Here is a 22,199-nt window from a genome sequence, read left to right as displayed (position 1 = left end):
CGGCCACATTGTCAGATGTCCCGGCCGAGACTCAATCCTGAACCACCCAGGTCCGTGGTGCCCGTGTCCACTCTGGACATTCGGCACCAGCTTATGGATCTTTTTAAAACAGTGCAAGCTGGGGTTATATCTCATGAACTTGCAAACCCAGAGGTACGTCATCATCCTTCGGATGCTGACAGGAGTTAGCTGACACAAGGAAACCCTGTAGTGTATCAGCAGATCTCGGATGAATTCGTCCAATGGGAACCTCAGCCCGTACTGAAGCTGCCTAACGTACACCCCCACATACCCCGGGGGTGGACGATGAATCATGTCCGAAGCATCAGGCATTCGGCACCAGTACCCATCGGCTTCCATTATGCCGAAGTGCAGCTCAATTTGCTCAGCAAACCGATGGGTTTCGGCGCGGTCTACCCACCAAGAGTAGGGGGCATTCTTTATCATGGCTGCAGCAACTTCAGGGTCCTCCCACTCCTGAAATCCAGGGAGGACAGGCCATAGACTGGCAGGGACTCCTTCGTCCTGACCAGAAGTGCTTGGTTCCTCCAATCCTTCAGGAGGAACCGATGATATTGGGACCGCCCTAATTGGTTCAGCAGGGTCAAGTCCCACATTTTCTCCGTTCCATGTTCCCGTCCCATTCCTAGGGTCAGGAACCTGCCTTGCCCTTCTTGGAGCACGGGCCCTACCTCTGATACCTCTCACCATCGTCGGTTTCTTTGAAGAAAAAGTCGAAAAAGAGGGGGAAAGAGTTCGAATTCGGAAAAAATTAAGCAAAATCGAAGGAAATTACCTTAATCCGAAGCGAAATTCGCCGATCTACAGGTTCGGAATGACGGATTTCAGTTTCTAAGCTTTTTGCTCGGGGATTCAGTGAAGTTTTGATGCGGATTCAGGGGTTTTTCGTGGGTTCAATCTCGTGTTTGTGAAGAAATGAGGAAAGAGAGTGCGCTCCTTTTGGTTTTATTTCCAGCAAATAGGAAGTTTAGGGGCTTGCGCTTAAATTTTCTCTTAAATTCCTCATTAAGTAACCGTTAAACACGTTCCACTCAATTAACTACCCATTATCCGTCCAACTTCCACATATTATCCAACCATCAGCCGTTATTTTATTAATGACGGTTTCCTCAGCCGTTATTTCATTAATGACGGTTTAAATTCAAATTTTTTGGATTAATTAAATCATTTACTTCCCTCCTTTTTTCTGTTTATTAAACCCGACCCGTCATTCTTCCAAGTCGGGTCTGGGGGGCAAGTTGTTTGGGTCCAATTCAGTTCCTATTGGGCCCAGTCCATAAATGATTCAATCAAAAGCCCAAGGTCAAGGTTCAACTCTCCATGAGATGCTAAAGTCAAGATCAGCCCAAAAGGCATATCAATTGGGCCCAAGCCCATTCATCCTCAAATAAGCAAAGGTATAAAAGCCATTAATATTTCAATTACAAAAAGAACAACAAGGCCTCAAGCAATTAATTCTCTTGCATAGCTTTCTCTCTACACATTGTGCTAACTTTAGCATCGGAGGGGCCTTCCTCGGCAACACCCCCGAGGCTAGTTTACATGTGTTAGTTGTGCAGGAAATCCTCGGTTCAACATCATTTGGATCGAGCCCAGTCTTCACCACCTTTGGGACCTTCTTCAAGGCTCTCTAGTTTCTAACCGAAACAAAGGGAAAACTGTTTTTGGAAAAATGAGTATATTATAGTGTTAAGATTGCAAAAAGGAATTTACCAGTATATGCAGCATATCTTGCATATATATGCAGTGGTGTTTCTCCAGTATCGTTTGTCATTTGAGAGAGGGCAGGACATGTTTTGGACAACACTTCTGCAACACTATGATTGCTAACACGCACTGCTTCATGCATAGCAGTGTTGCCTTTGGATTTTTTGGTTACCCATGGTGGCAGGAGACTAACAACACCCTCCAATTTTATTTCCTTAAGTTCGCGACAGCACTCATCAAAACAACGAACCATGACTACAGCTTCAGGGCTCTTGAGCCTAGCAGCAATGTGTACAGCAGTATCGCCATTGAAGTCTCTTGAGAGAACAAGGGTGGGAAAATGTTTCATAGTTTCCTTGATAAATGCAGAATGACCATTTTGGGTGGCTAGATGAAGGATTGTGCTTCCATTGGATGTTCGAGACAGAAAGTATCTCTTATCATACTTAATTTCGGTACCATCTACATCGTTTGTTGCAGTTGTATCCTTTCTGTCGAAGATTGTCTCATCTCCTGTCCCTGCAGCTGCTTCATACAACTCCTTATCCATCCATTTGTCAGTAAAGGAGTTAAATATAGTTCCCTCCTGCACTTGAAAGCAAAGTTTTTGATCAATTACAAGTTAACTGATGAAAATACATGAAATTTTTGTTCTATGAATGAGGAAAACAGTAAATTTTCCTACAACATAACAGCAATACCAAAATAAATTTTCATGTACTGATAATCTCTTAGCCTGTCAGAATTAGTTATATTTTGACTAAATTTATTTTAAATGTGAATTTGAATAACCCCATCTGATTAAAATCATAGACGCCAAGTATTTCACAAGTAAACTTATCAGTATAATCTGAATACACATATTGTTTTGGTAGCTTAGAACAAAGCCATGAACAATTAATCAACAAATGGCATAAGGCATACTTACCATTTTGCTAAAGAACCCTCTTTGGGAGTCAATTAGTTCATCAGCTGACACATTCTCGTCGTTCTTGAGAGAAAAGTCCGCAATGGATTCGTGTAAAAACTTCAAAAGTAATAGGTTTCTGTTTTTTGCAGCAATGTGTGCAGGTGTGTTCCCCTCGCGGTCTTTTACATTCTTAAGGCCATCAATCTCAGGAAACATGAACAACTGATGGAGCTCTGAACAAGCTGAAAATTGTGCATAGTGTAATACAGTTCTGCCCTTGGGATCATAAACATCAACAGACTCAGGACAACATTCTAGTATGACTTTCACAGCAGCGAAAAAACCAATTTGAGCTGCTCTTAGTAGTGGTGTGAGGCCCTCTGCATCGCGGCAGCATGCAGCATCATTGTACAATGCTAGGAAGTGCCTAAATGCACTTTCCAATGTGCTGTTTTCAAAATATGACATTGGATAGGATGATACACCTTCGGAGTTAAGCATCCCAACTTGTAATGACGAGGTTGGATTTGAGGGCACATGATTTACAATGGCTATAATAACAAAACAAAGAATTTTATGAGAGGTTTGAACCAGTGAAGGCTGTAACTTAATGTACACCGGATGACCTGGCCTCAATCTTAAGTCTTAATCACCAGGCCAAGAACTCATTGATATGTTATTACACATAATTATACGAGTTCTATAGTTTTTGTTTCTCTGATTTACTCAAGCTACAATAACCCAAAAACTTACTCTTAGATCAAGCTGCTGAGACCTATCTGGCAACAGGGTGAAATCAACTAGATAAGTCCTTATAACCATTAATTTGCATTTAATCACACATTTTAACTAAACAATACCAATGCAATTGACAATAAAAAACGCTTATACTATGACATTTTCCAAATTATTTCACTTTAAGTATTTGCAAATTTCTACTCTATGCATATTGGAAATGACATTTATGTTGTATAAAAATTCGAAAAAGAAAAATTATAAGAATTCCACAACACACATCCACACCCCCTTATGTCCTTGCAATTTAGAAGAAATGTTCAAGAGAATTTGGCATAAAACTATCCTTAAATTACAAAACTATGTATAACCGCTTACCAATCAAACTATTAACATATCAAGCATATTATATTAGAGGGACTTACTTGGTTTGCATTTAATAAGCATATGGAGCGGAGTCTCCTTAGAACAATTGAGCACAGAGAGAGCTTCGACCTTCTTCCAAAGATCAGGAACCAAACTTATAACACCGTACCTAAGAGCAACGTGCAACGGGGTATCCAATTCTTCATTTTGAGCTATCAACAGGCAGTTTGGATTAGTAGCAGCTAGTAACATTGTAGCAGCCTTATGTCCATGTCTTGCAGCCACATGAAGAGGGGTATCGCCTTTGGTATTCTTTTGGATTACGAGGTTTTCTGCCTCTGGTAGCTTCTTTAGAACTTCTTCAATGAAATCTGTTTCACCGTGCATTGCTGCTATGTGTATGATGTTGCTGTTTCCGGAGGTTAGGGACTGCAGCTCACTTTCTGTGGCCGCGCCATCACCATTTATGATGCTCACATCTCCCCTAACTGCGGCTTTGTAAACCTCTGCTTTCATTGCTAACAAATAGTTTTGTAAATGTTGATGATCTGAATTTGTATGTAGGATGATAATTATATATGAAGTTGATTATGAAAAATGATATTTCAAAGACATTATCTGTTCAAAAGATGGAGATCAGAGGCTCAGAGCATTAATTTGTGAAATAACTTGTAAACATGTAGTTGTTATTGACTTAGTAGATCGAGTACTTAAAAGTCAACCTCCTCCACAACTCGTTTGTTTAAAATTAGTTGTCACATTATTTCAATCTTCCAATGTAAAAAGGTTACAATAAAATTTCACATCAATTAATATCATAATGTCATTTTTCTACTTTCAATTAATATACAGCGTATATTGTTAATCTCCTCCTGTTTCCTAGCTTCCGACTGCCAGATCTTATACGGCTTGAAATTAACATGTGCGCTGACTACCCTTGCAAGCTCAAGTATGCAAGAGCCAGGAAATTAATTCAACACCCTATAAGTACGGCCAATCATGTTGTTATAAGCTTGCATCTACATATTATATATAAAGTTGATTTGCCTAAGCTCGTAAAATATGTTTGTAAACGAGTTGACACTTGACAGCCATTATATTATTTAAGCCGTCTTTGGATCAAGTTGTTGAGGCCCTTATCCAAACAAATCACCATTATATTCGAGTTTTCACATTCTCATATTAAAATTAGAAAAACGTAAAATGATTATGAAGAATTATAAGATTTTGTTGAGGTAACCCTTATAAGTAAAAGTGTAAAACTAGCTAGTAAAACCATCTAATAGCTCACCTTAGTACCTTTCAATATCTAACTCCAAAAAAAATACTGACAGCAATCTTATATAAGATCGCGGGGAGGACAGTAAGCTTGAAAGTATCCAAATTTGACTTCACAATAAAACCAAAGAGTAGTAGTATTCTACAAAAAAATTAGAACATTATTTGTAACCTGTTGCTAGTAAGCTGCATCCACTACAGAAGCTAAGAGCAATACGCCAATACTTTTACAACATCCACACTAAATATCTAACACAGTTTCAATTATCAAAAGCAAGGTGAAAAGGATAACTACGATTAGATGATCATTACATTAACTTTGGATGGAATTACCTTGGCCAATTTTTTAGCTGCACCAATTTGTTGTTCCTTAGACGAATCAGCAATTTCATGGAACTTTAACTCGGAGGCACACAGAAAATTTCCAAGATTTATGGCGTTTTTGATGATGTGTAACGCGAATGAATACTCATGATCAACATGGCTGCTAGATCGAAATGGTCCATGCAACTCAAATTTCTTCAAGTGAGGAAGGGTGCAACTATTGATCCCATCCTGTGCTGTTGTTAAACCATCACCTGATTTTGTTACGTTGTTAAAAGTCGACTTCATAGCACAATCACAACCCCATTTGATCTGCAAAACCCATTAATTAATCATTCATGCTGCTCATAAAAATGTAGGTAGAAATCAAAATAAGGTAATGCCTCTGGTAATATAAGATGATTCAAGAATTTATACACTATATTATATGCAATACCTCTAGTGTGAGTTCTAGCTACAGAGGACATGCCTCAACAAAGAGTCCAATTAATTAGCTGATTAATGATGTGTTCTCTTCACCCGCACCTGTCTTATTAGATCTAGTAAGACCTCATTAGCCCTGAGTTATGTTTACACCTGATTAGCCCCGAAACTTATGTTTTTGAAAGCGAACAGAATCACCCTAGATCTTACTTACAAACACAACTCCATCAATCAATGATCAACAATTTAACATATTTTACAATTCTCATGATTATCAAGAAAAAAAAAAAAAAAAGCAAACTTTATCAGAAAATTTTCACTTGCATTTTGGCCAACACTAATGTTAATTAACAGGATTAATACACTTCCTCCACTCAGAGTTACTAGTCACCGTAACCCTACGTACGTAATTAAAACTTGAACATGATTCTCTAAATTATTAAAAGTAGCAATTTGCTCAAATCAATATTGAATAGTGTATATTTGTATGGAGTAAATACAAGCATATTCCGTGACAATTTTCTTCGGACATTTTAAAATAGTATCATAATTCCAGACTAAGGGACATCGATCAAAGAAATCTAATTTACCCTAACGATTGAAATGGTTTGAATGTTTACCTGATGTTCTGCAGAATAGACATTAGACATTGCTGGTTAATTTTTTGCAATTTATACATCCCAAATTACTGCGCAAATAAGAATTGCGATTATTAGCAAGATTACTCAGCTCAAATAACCAAAATTATATCAATTATCCCATTAAATAATTCCGAAACAGAAATTAGCAAAAAGTATATCGTTTAATTGAATAATTAATTAAGATCTTCTTTTTTTTTTTTTTTTTTTTTTTTTTTTTTTTGTACAATAAAGATTGACACAAAATTAACAGTCCATCAATTGAGAAGAAATTGAAAATGAAATTAGAAAAAAAAAAAAAACCCTTAGATTGGCATGAAATTAAGCAGAAAAGGTTTTGATATCTTGAAATTAAGCCAAAAAAAAAAAAAAAAAAAAAAAAAAAAAAAAAAAAAAACTTGGAACTTTCGAAATCAAGGAACAAAAGAGTGACAATACCGAGTACAAGAATCCATCAGGAAAGATCGCCGCTGAATTTTTTGTGCGCGGAGTTGAAGTACACTATGGAGTCATATATACGTCAAGTGCCGAGTAGAGGTGTATTCGGGTCATCATTTGGGTTAAGTCGAGTCATGTTAACTAGCTAACCATCAAGTCCCTTCAAATTAATTCGGGTTGTTTTAGATTGTGTTATATTTTTACATCTTGAATTTAGTGGCGAGGTAAAAAGTTATATGTACTACCTCTGTTTCATATTATTTGCAACGATTTGACATAAAGTGTGATCGTTGCAAATAATATGAAACGGAGGTAATAGATTATTTCGTCGTCTACTCTTAGGATTAAATTTTGGGGGCAATATATTTTTTTTTGAAACCAAACTGTAAATATTATTAGAGAAGATCAATTCCACCTAAGATGTTAAGTTTTGGGGAAAAGGACCAAGAGAAACAAGTTCATTACAACCTCTAGCATCCCATCTTGCAACACTATGGGATATAATATTACCTGCACGCTTAATATGAGAAAACGAAGGAATTAAAACAGGAAGCCAAACTAGAAATGTCATCATATGATGATAGGAGTGAAAACTAGAAATGTCATCATATAATAGGAATGAAAACGAAAAGGAATTAAAACAGGAAGCCAAACTAGAAATTTTGGGGGGGCATTATTAGTTATGTATGAGTTTGAAATTAGGTATGAAAATAAATAGGTATTTGACAACTAATTTTCTAAGGGTATAAAACAAGTATTTAAGACGAAAAGAAGAGTGAAGCAAAAGTATAAAGAACCTTACAAAAAATTCATATAAAAAAGAGCTTGAGGAAGTATTTAATACTCCCTCCATTTTTAAATACTTGCTCCATTTCTCTATGCGCGAAGTTTTAGAAGAAATTGGAGAAAGTAATAAAATATGGAGGTAGTAGGGTAATTGAAAGAATAAAAAATTGTAAAGAGCCAAAGTAGTGGAAGAATAGGAGGAGAGAGAGTATTATGTTGTGTTCACTAAGTGTGAGAATGAATTAAATATTGTAAAAGCTTTTCAAAAAAGGAAATGGAGCAAGTATTTAAAAACGGCCGGAAAAGAAAAGTGGAGCAAGTATTTAAAAACGGAGGATGTATATTATATACTCCGTATATACTATTTAAAGAATAAGGCAGAGATCGAATACATACCTTGTATCATATGTCTTGAATTTGTATTCTTTTGTGAAAAAAAATCACATAAATTGAAGAGTATAATAATAGTAAATGCATTAATTCCAAGTTTTGATTAAACAAAAACTGCAATTCAAGCTTACAGAAACTTAAAATATAAAATTATCTCAAAAAACTTCTTAAAAAAAGAAAATAACAATAAAAACTCTATGGATGTTTGTATACGTAACATGTACATAATACATGCATTCCCTAACTAATAAGCCTTGCTCTTGTAAACTCTTCCCATTTTGATCAGCTAATGAAGAGATTACAATTAAAACCATGTAAATATTAATATTATTTCTCAACAATTCAACTCGATCTCCTTATGAAGTCCAGAACACTATCTCAATTGCAGCTTGCCTATACATGTTCTCCACGATAATTGATTCTGGATCTTGATCATCACCAGTAATCTAATACAAATAAAAATTTAATTAATCAGTGTTTAATTAGACAATTAGTAGCGTAAGTATGTAAAACGAGGCAAAGTACTCAAGTTTAGGTTGATGGGTGTTTGGAAAAGGTGATCGACGGACATTGTATCACATGATATTTGTGTTGCAATTAATAAATTAAACCCCTTTTAAATTACTCATTTTTATATTAATTAAAAAAAAGAAGGCAATTAAGGTATTAAGCATGATCAGCGTTTAATACCATCGTTAAATATAATTAACACTCCATAAGAATTTCATTTAAGAAACTTTAATTACACTCAAGCCCTTAGGTAAAGCTAGTAATTTTTTTTTTTTTTTTTTTTTTTGAAGCATAGGACTGTAGGAGTATAATTTAGCTGACATCAAGTATACTAATAGTTTTAGTTCAAAAAAAAAAAAAAAAAAAACAAACAAACAAATGTTGTTTATTATAGGTAAATTATTTTCAAAGTACGGCATATAATTTGTAAAATGTTGTGAAATGACAACAGCTAATATACATATATAAGCCATACAATTTCCAAATGTGTTACGTGCCATGTATATAGTTAATAAAAGAGTGACACATTTATTTTATGCTTTCTACAATTTAATGAGCTTAATTATTAGAATGTCTCCTCTTCTCAAGCTGAAATTTTCAAAATTCAAGTTAAAATAATAATATTGATAGAGTATAAAATATGTATATTCTTAGACCTCAATTATCAACTTATAAAGCTTTTTTTTTTTTAGGCGACTTAATCTCTTACTTGAGTTAGTCGTCTTTTAACAAAAAAAAAGGAAAATTTATTGAAAACCATCTTATAAAAACCAAATTTTGTTGAAAACCATCTTATAAATTTTTTTTTGTCAAAGCACACCTGTTTTAAAATCTTTTTTGTTGAATCCCACCACTTTTCGAATTTCGATTATCGATTGACATTTCCGGAGTTGATTAGTATGTGCACCTCACGTGACCTACTTAACCCCACTTTTCTATTATTTTCCCCCCTTTTCCCTTCATTCATTCCCCCTTCGTCACTTACGTACATTTCCGTGCAATCATATAAAAGGCTATAAAAACCAAAGTATGATGAAGATGATTGACGAAGAGGGGAATGAATGGAGGCAAAGGGGGGAAAAATAAAAGAAAAGTAGAGTTAAGTGGGTCACGTGAGGTGCACATGTTAGTCAATGCCGGAAATGTAAGTAATTAGTCGAAACCGAAGAAATGCTTAACAAAAAAAATTTTAAAATAGGTGTGCCTTGACAAATTTTTTTTAAAACAAGTGTGTTTTGACAAAAAAAAAAATTTATAAGATGATTTTCAACAAAATTTGGTTTTTATAAGATAGTTTTTAACAAATTTTCCAAAAAAAAAAATTAGAAAGAAAACTTACACGAGTTTGAAACATGAAATGGCTCCGATTAGCATCATCAGTATAGATATTAGCCGCAAAAATCTCCATCGCATACTTCTCAAGAACACTGCAAATTGTAGTAAACAGAACTGGCTTCTTTGTTGCGTAAACAGCGTATTGCGCAACGTTGCCACAAATACTCAGCACCACATTCGAAGCTGTCCATGTTTTTATTTTCACAGGCCTGGATGAACCAGTCGAGTAGTTGTTGTTGTTGTTGTTGTTGTTGTTCATCAAAGAAACTTGGTTAGCCATAAACGCTTCCCTAGTAGTAGGGAGTGTAGCTAGCCTCGAGGTGGCTGGGACCGAGGGGCCGATCGGGAAGGACGACGACATGATGGGTGGAAGTCCTTGATTCTGTTCTATCTTCTGTATCTCAAGCCTTTCGACGGTGTTTTGTAGGGTTTTGATGTAGTTCACTGCTTCTTCAACTATGGTTGTTTTATCTGCCTGACCTCATGTAAATTTAAACAGTTAATTTATGTATATTCCGTATAAGGATTTAATTTATTGTTTGTTGTTAATTTTTCCTAATTTATACTCCAATATATAAAGTTCTACACTTTTTTTTCTAGCTCATTTGAAAACGTTGTATACTTTTCACAATTAACTCCATGGAAAAAAGGAATTATCATAATTATTTTTCACATAATTATTGCTTGGGACTTCCTTTGGAGCAATTCAAGGATAAAGCTTCCAACCTCCAACTTACAAATAATTTAATTATTGTTCTTGCTAGATGTGCAGATTTTATATTTCAGTTTCACAATTTTATTTAATTTATATACTTATTAATTAATTTATTTTTTTTCATTGGCTTCTGGTTTCGAATTGATGCTTTTTAATAGGTTGAAAACTAGAGGGGATAGATTCATAAGTTTAATTTTCATATAAACAAAATTATTGTGACGAGTCTAATAAGGCAGTCGAAAAATACAACGTAGGGATTTAACGGCCATTAAATACCAATTACCAAGGTTCAAGTATAGTGATAGTAACGATAATGAATTTGTCTGTAAGTTTTAAATGAAATAAACTCCCAAAATAGTTTCATCATAAATACGCATACCATGCAAACCGCACCCCTTATAAATTATGGTAATGTGTTTTTTTATAAAAACATTTCTACTCAATCAATATACCAACTTAAATTTGGTAATAAAATTTATTATGAAACAATTAACTTCAAATTGCATGTGTTGTATTACCATGAATATTGACACGTTTTTTATCTAAAAAAAACGCATTCAAAGTCATAGTCATTAAAAACAATCTATCAACTCGAGACTTACGAATAAAGGGATATGATAAGTTGATTGACAACTAATTAATGGGATGATTTGCGTCATTATTTACCATTACTTTATCAAAAAGTTAATTTCATTGAAAAGTTTGAATTATTGAGAATGTAAAAAAAAAAAAAATAAATAAATAAATAAATTTCTGATACCATAATTTTTTTTAATTGATTAAATTTTTAGGGCAATATTCAAAGTCTAAGATCAATTGAATCTCACATACATAATTTGGCTTTTATAACTCTCTCTCTATAGCAGAATTTATTTATTTTCATTTTTTTTTATAAAAAACTCAATAAATCGATGTTACAAAAAGTAAATCCCTTAAAAATTAGCATCCTAAAATGACAACAAATTAATAAAATAATAAAACAACAACTCAATCTCAATTTATTAGTCATTTATTTTTCTTTTGAATGTTTTGATTGGTAACAAATTGGATAATGACAATGACATGCAAAATTGTAAATACTAGCATGGATTTATGTGTTTTTACCTTAGGATTAAGTTGAGGGAGCAAAGAGTGAAGAGTTGCGAACATACTTCTCATTTTCTTCCTCCTCTCCCTCTCAGTCCATATGTGTATCTCATGCTCCGATGGCCCTTCCCCTTCCTTTCCCTTCCCTTTCATCGCTGCACTTCGCCTCCGTTTCCTCTCTCCCGTTGGCTCCGTGGCTGGCACCGAAACCACCTTTTCGCCACCGGAATTGTCAGCTGTATCATTGGACAAATTAACCCATGATTGGGTTTCCCATAAAAAAGCATCATTTTCATGATTTATTTCATGAGCCATTTTGGTGATAAAAGCTTGTATTTTTTATTTTGTTTTGTGAGTATAAGTTAAGGGTTTTGGTTGTGAAATAAGGGTAGTGAGAAATTAAGGGTGCCTTTGTTAGGATATATATAGAGGGGAACAAGGCGTACGTTTTACAAAGGTGGCAAATGTAATTTTTTTTGTGCATAGAAATTAAAAGCTACAAAGGAAATATAATAAATGACATTTTCAATTATTAAATTATTACATAATTTGAAATTATTACCAAAATTTTAATTACTAACAAAGCTAACTGACTATTGTGTACGATCAATAATAGATGTACTATTAGTCTACTAGTCGTATATGCACGCGATATATGTGTCTATTACGTAAAAATGTAATATTTCATAATATTTATATAAGATTAAATAAATATTATAGAAAATAGTATCAAATAAATTAAACAATTTTCGAGCTCCCTTCTTTAAGAATATACGCATTATTTGATATAAATAAATTAAAATATTTATCATTTTATACTCAATTTATTCAAGAAAGCAACCTTTACTAATTAGATTCTTTCGTTCTTTATATATATATATATATATATATATATATATATATATATATATATATATCTTTTTCTTTATTTTATTTAACGGGTTCTAAATTTTTTTTATTCTTTTACGCCACCTCTAGTTTTCTTATACGAGTACAATCGAGATTAGTTAGAATTAAAAGATTGTTAAGTAAAGAAATCCTCTAACTATTCAAGGATTAGTTTAATTCGGTCTTAATTTTTAATAAAAAGTTATTTAGAGTGTAGTTTGTTGTTCGTACATTTCCCTATGGTGGAGTTGACGATGTTCATCAATTTTGTAGTAGTACAAAGTAATAGTAGTACGTTTTCTCTTGGTGGATAGTCATGATCGAGAATTAGGTTATTGGTAAAAAGTTATGTTTGCAACACTTTTTAAGTTTGTAAAGATGATCTACAAAAATAGTGCCAAATTACAACAAAAATCGATGAACCATCTTTTTAAAAAGATAGTATTCTCCAGTGAAACACAAGTATGCAAGAGATATCCTACAGTAAGATCTTCTCAAGTGACAACTACTTTTTGTTTGATTCAATTTGTTACGAATTAATTAAATTTACGTTTTTTATATGTCGTCTGATTTTTTTTATTTTTTTATTTTTTTGTTATTGAACAGATTTACTCAAAATTAAATAAATAAATTAATAATAAATACAAATGAAAAATCAAAATACAAATAGTATTGGCAAAGGTGGCCAAAAAGGCCGTTTTTTCTGGCTAGAAACAACTAATGCATACTTGAGCGCGTAAATTTGAGAGTTCTCTCAACTGTTGGTGAGTGGGTCCCATATAAGACAACTCCCTCCATCTGTTTCTGTTTTTTTTTTTTTTTTTTTAACAAAGATCTGTTTCTGTTTAGGAAACCAGTTTGCTATTCAACGACAATTTTTTTTCTTGTCCAAATGTGGAAATTATTTCCAAATGCTACTTAAGGAGTAAATTATTGATGATTGTTGCATAAATGTCTCAAGATTAATCTTCAATTCTGGTCACTTGACAAATCATTATCTAAACTTATTACAGTAGCTCTCAATCTCTCATACTCATCTAACTTAGTTGTTCTTAATCACATTTATTTAAATTGTTTATTGCAATTTGTAGCTGTGAATTAAACTTAAGTAACGTTTCTCTAGCTTTGCTGGCTTTTACTGTTCTTGTCTTCATAACTGATCTAAGCAATTAATTTTACCGGTATGGAAAATGCATATTCACGTTTGCCTACTCCCCCTAATAGCAGTGATTGAATGGCCCAAGATATCAAATCTTCTCTGGTCATGACTCAGCTCTAACCAATAAACTTTCATAGTAGCTAAATCTTATCTGTCGTTATCACTTTTATAAGCTAACTGATCTAAGCTAAATCTTCACGGTTTTAATTTTTTTAATTTTTTTTTTCTTTTCTGTAAAGCTAATATTAATGGATAAATGACGTGGTGTAAATTTAGGAGAAATAGTTGATATGTTTATTATGTTGCCTTTTTTATTTCAAAAATTTCCCTCTCATATTTGAGTATGATCATTTGGGCTTGGATCGATGTTGGATTGACCCGTGATAGACCAATACTTATTGATTCTAATTGAAATAAACAAGTTAGTTTGGCTAGTCGGACTAGGCCATAGGGGGCTAGGGCAGTTCAAGTCACTATTTGTTTCAGTTAAATCGATTTATTTGACCGCTCAGTAAAATTTGGATGTGAGTCAAATCATATGAGATTAGGTCAATTAGGGTTTGAGTTAATCCGAACCTAGACTCCAGGTTGTAAACAAGTTAAAGGGGGTTATAATATGGTTTATATCATTTTCTGGTTGCTAACGAGCGAGCATATAGCAAGTCATAACTAAAATTATTTTTGATGAATTTAAATTATTTTTGTTGAATTAAAATTATTTTATTTTTATTGAAATGAAATTATTTTTACTAAACTAAAATTATTTTTACTACATTCTAGAGTGAAGAGAACATAGCATAGCCTAAGTTTGAAATTGTTACAAATCAAATATTCCTTTGGAAGTAATAATTTTTTTAATGTGAATACTTTTCTTGTTTCTACAGATGGTCGGTGAAGATATAGGTTTTGAAAATGTCACAACTCACAACACATAATTTGTCTTCACTTGACAGTTTCAAAAATAATTCATCATGAGTAATCTAAAAGTATATATTGTACGAGTATATACTTCCCTAAACAAACTTCAATTAATAAATTACTTTTAAGTGGTTTTCCTAGGGATTTTAGTTAGCTTTTCATAGGGACATGATGTAATATGTCATATGTGACAAGTGTTAAGTTGTTCTAGTACTTCTATTATTATATAACATGGGGCAAAAGTTTGATTTTCGTTTTGAATTTAGCTTTCAATTCGAATTAAAATTTAAAATTTAAATTTTAATTCTAATTTTAATTTGATATAATTCGATAACGTGTAATTTATTAAAATTTTAATTTTATATTTTTTAAAAAATAAATAATTAATTATATTAATAGTTAAAGTAATGCAATAAAAGCGTTAAAAAAAATATTGCAAGTAAAAAGAAAATGACGCATTAAACATTTAAACAAAATCACAATGAATTGCCTACACTTCCTTTCAACTATTTTCCTTAGAATAAGAAAATCAGAAATTCTAACAAGCACATGTAAACATCTTTGTTTAATTAGCTTTACTTTTTTTTTTTGGCAAACCATGATTAATGATTTCCTCAAATTCTCATAAACAACAATACGTGGGCACCAGGGTGGCCCATCCAATTTGATTGTCTAAATCATAAAGCCCAACCCATCAAACATCACACCTACGGCCCAAACCCCCTATGCCCTTTAGTGAAATTAATCTTTGTGATCCTTAATTCTCAATGAATTCATGCTCTTACAAAAAGGAGTATTTAGACAAGTATAATATACACAAAGTACTTTGTGCGACCAACCTGAAAGATCTGTAACATGAATATTGAAGTATAATACTATCTCGGTTTCAAAAAAAAAAAGTATAATACTATCTCCGTTAATTATTATGTACAACAAAGGGATATTATTTGTAAGACATAAAATATTCCTTTGCTGCACATAATAATTAACGGAGGTAGTATATACAAAGTACTTACGATCAACCAGTAAAATCTGTATATTTCATTCTATTATCAGTAACATGTATATTGAAGTATATTATGTACAGAAGTATGATCAACAATTGAGTTCCTGTGGGTCTATATACACTTACAATGTCCACATTATTTAGTTTTGGACAGCAAAAACTAATAAACCAATAAGATCTATGCTAAACTAAAGATAACTGCAGCAAATTGCTAAAGATGTGAATAAAACTACTGTACAACAATAATTACAGATCCTGCGGCATGTTATTCACCTAAGCCCTTCACTTGACCGATTGGGCATGTATTTTTTACGATTAGCCACGGCTTGATACATCCTGTATGGAACTCGTGACCACAATTCAACTCTCCAATTTCTTCTCCATGATCATATTCTCCCTGCCATGGTAACGTTTCAATTCAGTAAAACAAAAAAGGACACGGAAAGAGGGAAGGTTAACTTCATGCCATGGTACCATTTCAAGTCAGCTAGTAAAGGGAAGGGAAGGTTATTATCATGCTGTGCAACATTTTGAGTCAGTCCAACTTTCTTACTCAGAAATAGTTGTCACACAGTCATAGTTACGGGGTGATTAAAAATCCTTTAAAATAATTATCAGTTTAAATCTCTTCTATCAGCAACCACGTGTATGAAGAGAAGCATTTTCAATTCCAGTCATAACCATAACCATATTAAGAAAGGTAGCAACTATTCGGAAATCCAAAACTACAGCATGTGAAACAAATTGAGATAGAGGATTAAATCTCTTGCGTGATTAAAACTAGAAGATCAATACTTACTCTGCATATGCAACATGTCTCAGCATCTGAAATAGGAATTGTACCAACACATACATAGAATCTCCGCTTTAGAAGCTCCATTATGGTTTCCTCCCTTAAACCAGTACAAACATTCCCAACACTACAAGAAAAATGTCTTTTTGTAGCGATTATTTCGTAGCAATTGTACATTCGCTACAATATGCAAGTATGTTTGTGAAATCATTAAGGAAGTCGTATCATTTTACAATCACCATGGTTTTCCCATATAAAATCGATACGGAAACCATAATAATACATATCCACACTATTTTTACACATTTATATAATTTTGAGAAATCGTATCATTTACAATCGCCACTAAATCCCAAAAATCGATACGAAAAGCCTTTTCAACACTAGATATATAAATATTGTTTGACAAAGAATACATAAAATATGTCATAACTTATTGGTGAAACATTTGCTATAAGAGTTTGAGGTTGCATGTTCGAATCTTATAAAGATCATATCCATGTTTTTTTTTTTGAAGAAAATGAGTTCAACATTAATAGCGATTGTAATCGCTACAATAATCACCACGATTGGATGTATTTTTCGTATCGATTATTGAGGCCAACCCCAACGATATTGAAAACCACTACTAAAGGCTAAGACAACGGGGGATATTGTATCGAATGACCATTCGTTGGGAAAGCTTTTTGTTGCACTTACAATCGATACTAAAGGTTAAAATAATCGCTACGAAAAGGTTATTCTCTTGTAGTGCAATATGCTCTTCTAGAGCTAGCAACTCCTGGAACATACATAGCATTGTGTGAGAAAAAAGAAGGTGATTGACAAATTGACCTTAGAGTGAAATAAATAGGCAACTATTACCTCATACGACATGTTATCTACATCAAGTCTCATATCATAGTGCATATCTTGCAAACAAATTGCCACTCGATATCCAATTGCAATGTGATGCGCATAGTACACAGGAGGCACATGTGTTGCCTGTTAAATAAAATTCAAAACCAATGGAACATCACTATGATTGTATTTCAGAACAATGTAATACAACTAACTGTACAAGAGTAAACAAAATGAGGAAAATAACATTAGTGCGAAAAAAGGGAAGTGAAATTAATTGGAAAATTTCAGAAAACTTGACTGTAGAATGCATCTTTAAACTTTTCTGAAATAGTATGTTTAACTACGGAGTCAGAGAGTAATTTATACAGGTTGTTTCGGCAAAAAATGAGCTAACCGGGCCTTGGAGGGGTGCCTGAGAACCTCGAATTTGGGCCTTGAATGGACCTGCAAAATGAACCTCGAGCCCCGGGGGTTGACCTCGGGGCGGAGCCTCCGACGCCCAAGTTAATAGCCAAACAATGCATATTTTGAGAGGAGTTTAGGGGAGAGAGTGGAGGAGTATGGTCATCTTAGATGATAAGAGTGACCTTTTTTTACCTTATGCCTTTTGAGGGGTATTTATAGGAGTACATTAGTAGGTTTGTGAGCTCTAAAAGTACATATGTGGGCCGTTGTAGGCCATATTGATGCATTTGACTTATTTGGGGTCTTTTAAACCTTTTTATGCCCTTTGGGCTTATATGGGTAGAATTACCCAAGACTAAAATGGGTATGACCATTTTAGTACCCAAACAATTAGCCCCCGAGACCCAATTCTATTTGAAAAATGAGTTGGGTTTTGTTTCAATTTCCCAAATTATTCGTTCATAGAAATTGAGTCGAAGGACTTTATTTGTTCGGGTTTATGCAAGGCAACACTCTTGATCCGAGGATTGTAAGAGTTATTACTCTTGATCCAAGGACTGAAAGAGTTCATCCGAGGCAACACTCTTGATCCAAGGATTGAATGAGTTAATTACTCTTGATCCGAGGACTGAAAGAGTTCATCCGAGGCAACACTCTTGATCCAAGGTTTGATCCGAGGACTGAAAGAGTTCATCCGAGGCAACACTCTTGATCCAAGGATTGAAAGAGTTAATTACTCTTGATCCGAGGACTGAAAGAGTTCATCCGAGGCAGCACTCTTGATCCAAAGATTGAAAGAGTTAATTACTCTTGATCCGAGGACTGAAAGAGTTCATCCGAGGCAAGACTCTTGATCCAAGGATTAAAAGAGTTATTACTCTTGATCCGAGGATAGAAAGAGTTAGTACTCTTGATCCGAGGATAGAAAGAGTTTACTCTTGATCTGAGGATAGGAAGAGTTAGTACTCTTGATCCGAGGATAGAAAGAGTTTACTCTTGATCCGAGGATAGAAAGAGTTTACTCTTGATCCGAGGATAGAAAGAGTTAGTACTCTTGATCCGAGGATAGAAAGAGTTTACTCTTGATCCGGGGATAGAAAGAGTTTATCACTCTTGATCCGGGGATAGAAAGAGTTTATCACTCTTGATCCGAGGATAGAAAGAGTTTACTCTTGATCCGAGGATATATAGAAAGAGTTTATCACTCTTGATCCGGGGATAGAAAGAGTTTATCACTCTTGATCCGAGGATAGAAAGAGTTTACTCTTGATCCGAGGATAGAAAGAGTTTATCACTCTTGATCCGGGGATAGAAAGAGTTTATCACTCTTGATCCGAGGATAGAAAGAGTTTACTCTTGATCCGAGGATAGAAAGAGTTTATCACTCTTGATCCGGGGATAGAAAGAGTTTATCACTCTTGATCCGAGGATAGAAAGAGTTTACTCTTGATCCGAGGATAGAAAGAGTTTATCACTCTTGATCCGGGGATAGAAAGAGTTTATCACTCTTGATCCGAGGATAGAAAGAGTTTACTCTTGATCCGAGGATAGAAAGAGTTTATCACTCTTGATCCGGGGATAAAATGAGTTTACTCTTGATCCGAGGATAGAAAGAGCTTGGTCCAAGGATAGAAAGAGTATATTACTATTGGTCCGAGAAACCCAAAGAATTTCGAAGGATCGGACTATCATCGTCACCGTGAGGATGGTTGATGATTATTTTTTTGAGGAAAATATTGACTCAAAATATTAAGAGCCATTTTCGTTTTGCTGAAGCAATTTTATAAGTAGGCTTTTTTGGTAGTGGGCCTTCCTTAGATATCAAATGTCTTTGCTGAAATAGCTTGAGCCCATGATTCATCATCATCGTGAAGATTGATTGGTGTTTTTACCATCATCACCGTGAGGATGATTGATGGACTTTTTTTTTTTTTTTCGAGAGCTTGACGAAGAAGATAAGGGAGCCGATGATTACCAAAGCTATTTGCCTCGGATCATTTGCTTCGGCTGGACATGAACCACTTCAATAGCCTTGGTTCGGATGAAACATTTCCGGCTCGGACAAACCTCGGCTCGACTGAACCACCTCGGCTCAGAGGGGCTTCGGTTCGGAAGAGCTTCGGCTCGGACGAACCGCTTTCGGCTCAGATGAGATTTTGTTCGGGTGAACCTCGGCTCGGATGAACCAATTTCTGTTCAGATGAACCAGATGACCAAATTTTGGTTCAGTTGAACCAAGTTCAGATGAACCAATTTCGGTGCAGATGAACAACTTTTGGTTCGGATAAAGAACTTTCAGTTCTAATGAGCTTTCGGCTTCGGCCATGGTTATCGGCCTTAGCTCGGGCCTCGGCATTTTGGGGCGGTGAATTGAACCACCTTTGGTTTCGGCTGAAACACCTTCGGCTTGCCCAGAACACCTTCGGCTTGGGCTGAAACACCTTTGGTGTCGGCTGAAAAACCTTCGGCTTGCCCAGAACGCCTTCGGCAAGGGCTGGAGCACCTTCGGATAGCCTCGGCTCGATGAGCACGGATTCCTTTTTGCTGACCCGAGCTATTTGCTTGGATTTTTTAGCATGGTGATAGTTTAAGCTTTTTTAAGCTTTAACAATAATGGTAGACAACCTCAGATCTTCTTCGGCTGCTACTTTAGATGCGGTGTGAAGAGATTTGACCCACCTCACAACACTAGCCTTGACTCATGTTGGCCTCGGCAAGGGTGCCTCGGATTAAACGATGAGTCGTTCTGGTGGTGGAGTTGCTAGCCTTGAAGCTTGTGATAAAGAACTCGACAACTTGACGAGGATAAGATCTTCATCTTGAGTATTACTCACTCAGGAGTCTGGACTTATCTTGGTGGTTTTTAATAAATCCAAAGATTAATTAATACCACTAACAAATGGTATTTTCGTGCATGTCGAGGCACAATGAACAAAGTATGCTCCACTTAAATGATCTACTTTGATTTGCTTTTTTCCACAATTTTCTTCGCTCAATTACAGTTGTATTTGAAAAAGTGCCATAATTGAAGAAAATGTAGCAATTGTGTTTAGTAAACACTCATAAGTAGAAATGAATTTTGCCACCTCTTGCTAAGTAGGTAGTTTGACCAAACTGCTCACAGACCACACCTCACTTCAGCTGTTAGCAAGGCTTTAACTGAAGAAAGATACGGTTGTTTAACAGATTTTGGGCTAAACTTACTAGAAATTTTGACCCATTTTTGTGATGGAACACGGTAGCCATGAATTAGTGGATTTTCATGGGTAGTAGTACTCGTCTCTCCACAGACGGCGCCAAATTGTTTCGGCAAAAAATGAGCTAACCAGGCCTTGAAGGGGTGTCTGAGAACCTCGAATTTGGGCCTTGAATGGACCTGCAAAATGAACCCCGAGCCCCGGGGGTTGACCCCGGGGTGGAGCTTCCGACGCCCAAGTTAATAGCCAAACAATGCATATTTTGAGAGGAGTTTAGGGGAGAGAGTGGAGGAGTATGGTCATCTTAGATGATAAGAGTGACCTTTTTTTACCTTATGCCTTTTGAGGGGTATTTATAGGAGTACATTAGTAGGTTTGTGAGCCCTAAAAGTACATATGTGGGGCGTGTAGGCCATATTGATGCATTTGACTTATTTGGGGCCTTTTAGACCTTTTTATGCCCTTTAAGCTTATATGGGTAGAATTACCCAAGACTAAAATGGGTATGACCATTTTAGTACCCAAACACAGGTTATTACGAGAATTAAATTACAAAAGAATTCACCGCTTTCATTTGCATAAAACATTCCATATATACATTCAAACTCTACAGCGCTAATTAGCTAGACATAGCTATCAATTTTTCAGTTCACAGTCAAATTCAAGATCTTGTTTTGCCATTTTGAAGCTGATATTCTACTTGTGACTTCTAGAGGAGTTCCTGTGCAAGTTTCCAGACGATGACAGCTAAAATTAAACTCACCATTCTTCGGAGAGGATGTATTTCTCACAATAATGAAACAAACCCTGACACTCTCAATATGGATTTAAAGTAAAATACAATCTGTATAATAGTCACGTACATTATTTGGGATGTCTAGGAAAAAAAATGTCGTTTTTTCTAAAGTAGAGGGAACAGATTATACTACGCCCCTACATTAATACAATACGTGTTGTAGGGAGAATGTATGTTTACGAGAAATCTGGTGAAATCACGGTGAATCCTTAATTATGAGAAACTGATGAGAGTGTGGGAACAATGTCACAATTTAAGTTCCAATCTGGAGGAATTCACAATAACTAATATGTTCATAATACACATCAAGCACATTACAGAAAACATTCAAAACAACAAGTCTTCACGTTCATGCATCATAGAAGCCTGTTCAACTTTACTTCGTCATCAAGAAGAATATCATTCACCTCTCCCAAAATATTTATAAGAATTATCATAAACATTTCTCCAAGTTTTATTTTTCTGATGAAATGTAAAGCTTTCATTGAAGAAATAAAAGGAACAAGTATAAAGATGGCATGAGAGAGGGGAA

The 22,199-nt window shown here is 34.7% G+C and overlaps 2 protein-coding genes across 2 annotated transcripts; both read right to left on the bottom strand.

Annotated features, from left to right (window-relative positions):
• Positions 1-1,702: 1,702 nt before the first annotated feature.
• On the bottom strand, positions 1,703-4,255 carry LOC145589175 (uncharacterized). The gene is made up of 3 exons (XM_081645725.1): positions 3,799-4,255; positions 2,657-3,189; positions 1,703-2,314 (listed from the first exon to the last, which is right to left on the bottom strand). Exons 1-3 carry the CDS (start codon positions 4,253-4,255, stop codon positions 1,703-1,705), a joined length of 1,602 nt encoding a protein of 533 aa, XP_081501851.1.
• A 3,963-nt stretch (positions 4,256-8,218) lies between these two features.
• LOC145589174 (transcription factor bHLH95-like) lies at positions 8,219-11,977 on the bottom strand. Its single transcript, XM_081645724.1, has 3 exons — positions 11,681-11,977; positions 9,866-10,336; positions 8,219-8,462 (listed from the first exon to the last, which is right to left on the bottom strand). Exons 1-3 carry the CDS (start codon positions 11,975-11,977, stop codon positions 8,373-8,375), a joined length of 858 nt encoding a protein of 285 aa, XP_081501850.1. The 3' UTR covers positions 8,219-8,372.
• Between the last annotated feature and the right edge of the window lie 10,222 nt (positions 11,978-22,199).

This window comes from Chenopodium album, chromosome 17, assembly GCF_948465745.1.
Source record: "Chenopodium album chromosome 17, dcCheAlbu1.1, whole genome shotgun sequence".
NCBI classification, from domain to species: Eukaryota; Viridiplantae; Streptophyta; class Magnoliopsida; order Caryophyllales; family Amaranthaceae; genus Chenopodium; species Chenopodium album.
Note: the sequence above shows the minus strand (reverse complement) of the source record. Positions and strands in the feature narration are given on the sequence as shown.

Coding starts and splice junctions, on each gene's coding strand:
- LOC145589175 (XM_081645725.1), bottom strand. CDS start 4,255: ATGAAAGCAGAGGTTTACAAAGCCGCAGTTAGGGGAGATGTGAGCATC. Junction 3,190..3,798: donor GCTTATTAAATGCAAACCAA/GTAAGTCCCTCT, acceptor TTGTTATTATAG/CCATTGTAAATCATGTGCCC. Junction 2,315..2,656: donor GAGGGTTCTTTAGCAAAATG/GTAAGTATGCCT, acceptor TTTCAAGTGCAG/GAGGGAACTATATTTAACTC.
- LOC145589174 (XM_081645724.1), bottom strand. CDS start 11,977: ATGGCTCATGAAATAAATCATGAAAATGATGCTTTTTTATGGGAAACC. Junction 10,337..11,680: donor TCCCTCAACTTAATCCTAAG/GTAAAAACACAT, acceptor ACATGAGGTCAG/GCAGATAAAACAACCATAGT. Junction 8,463..9,865: donor ATTTCATGTTTCAAACTCGT/GTAAGTTTTCTT, acceptor TATTTGTATTAG/ATTACTGGTGATGATCAAGA.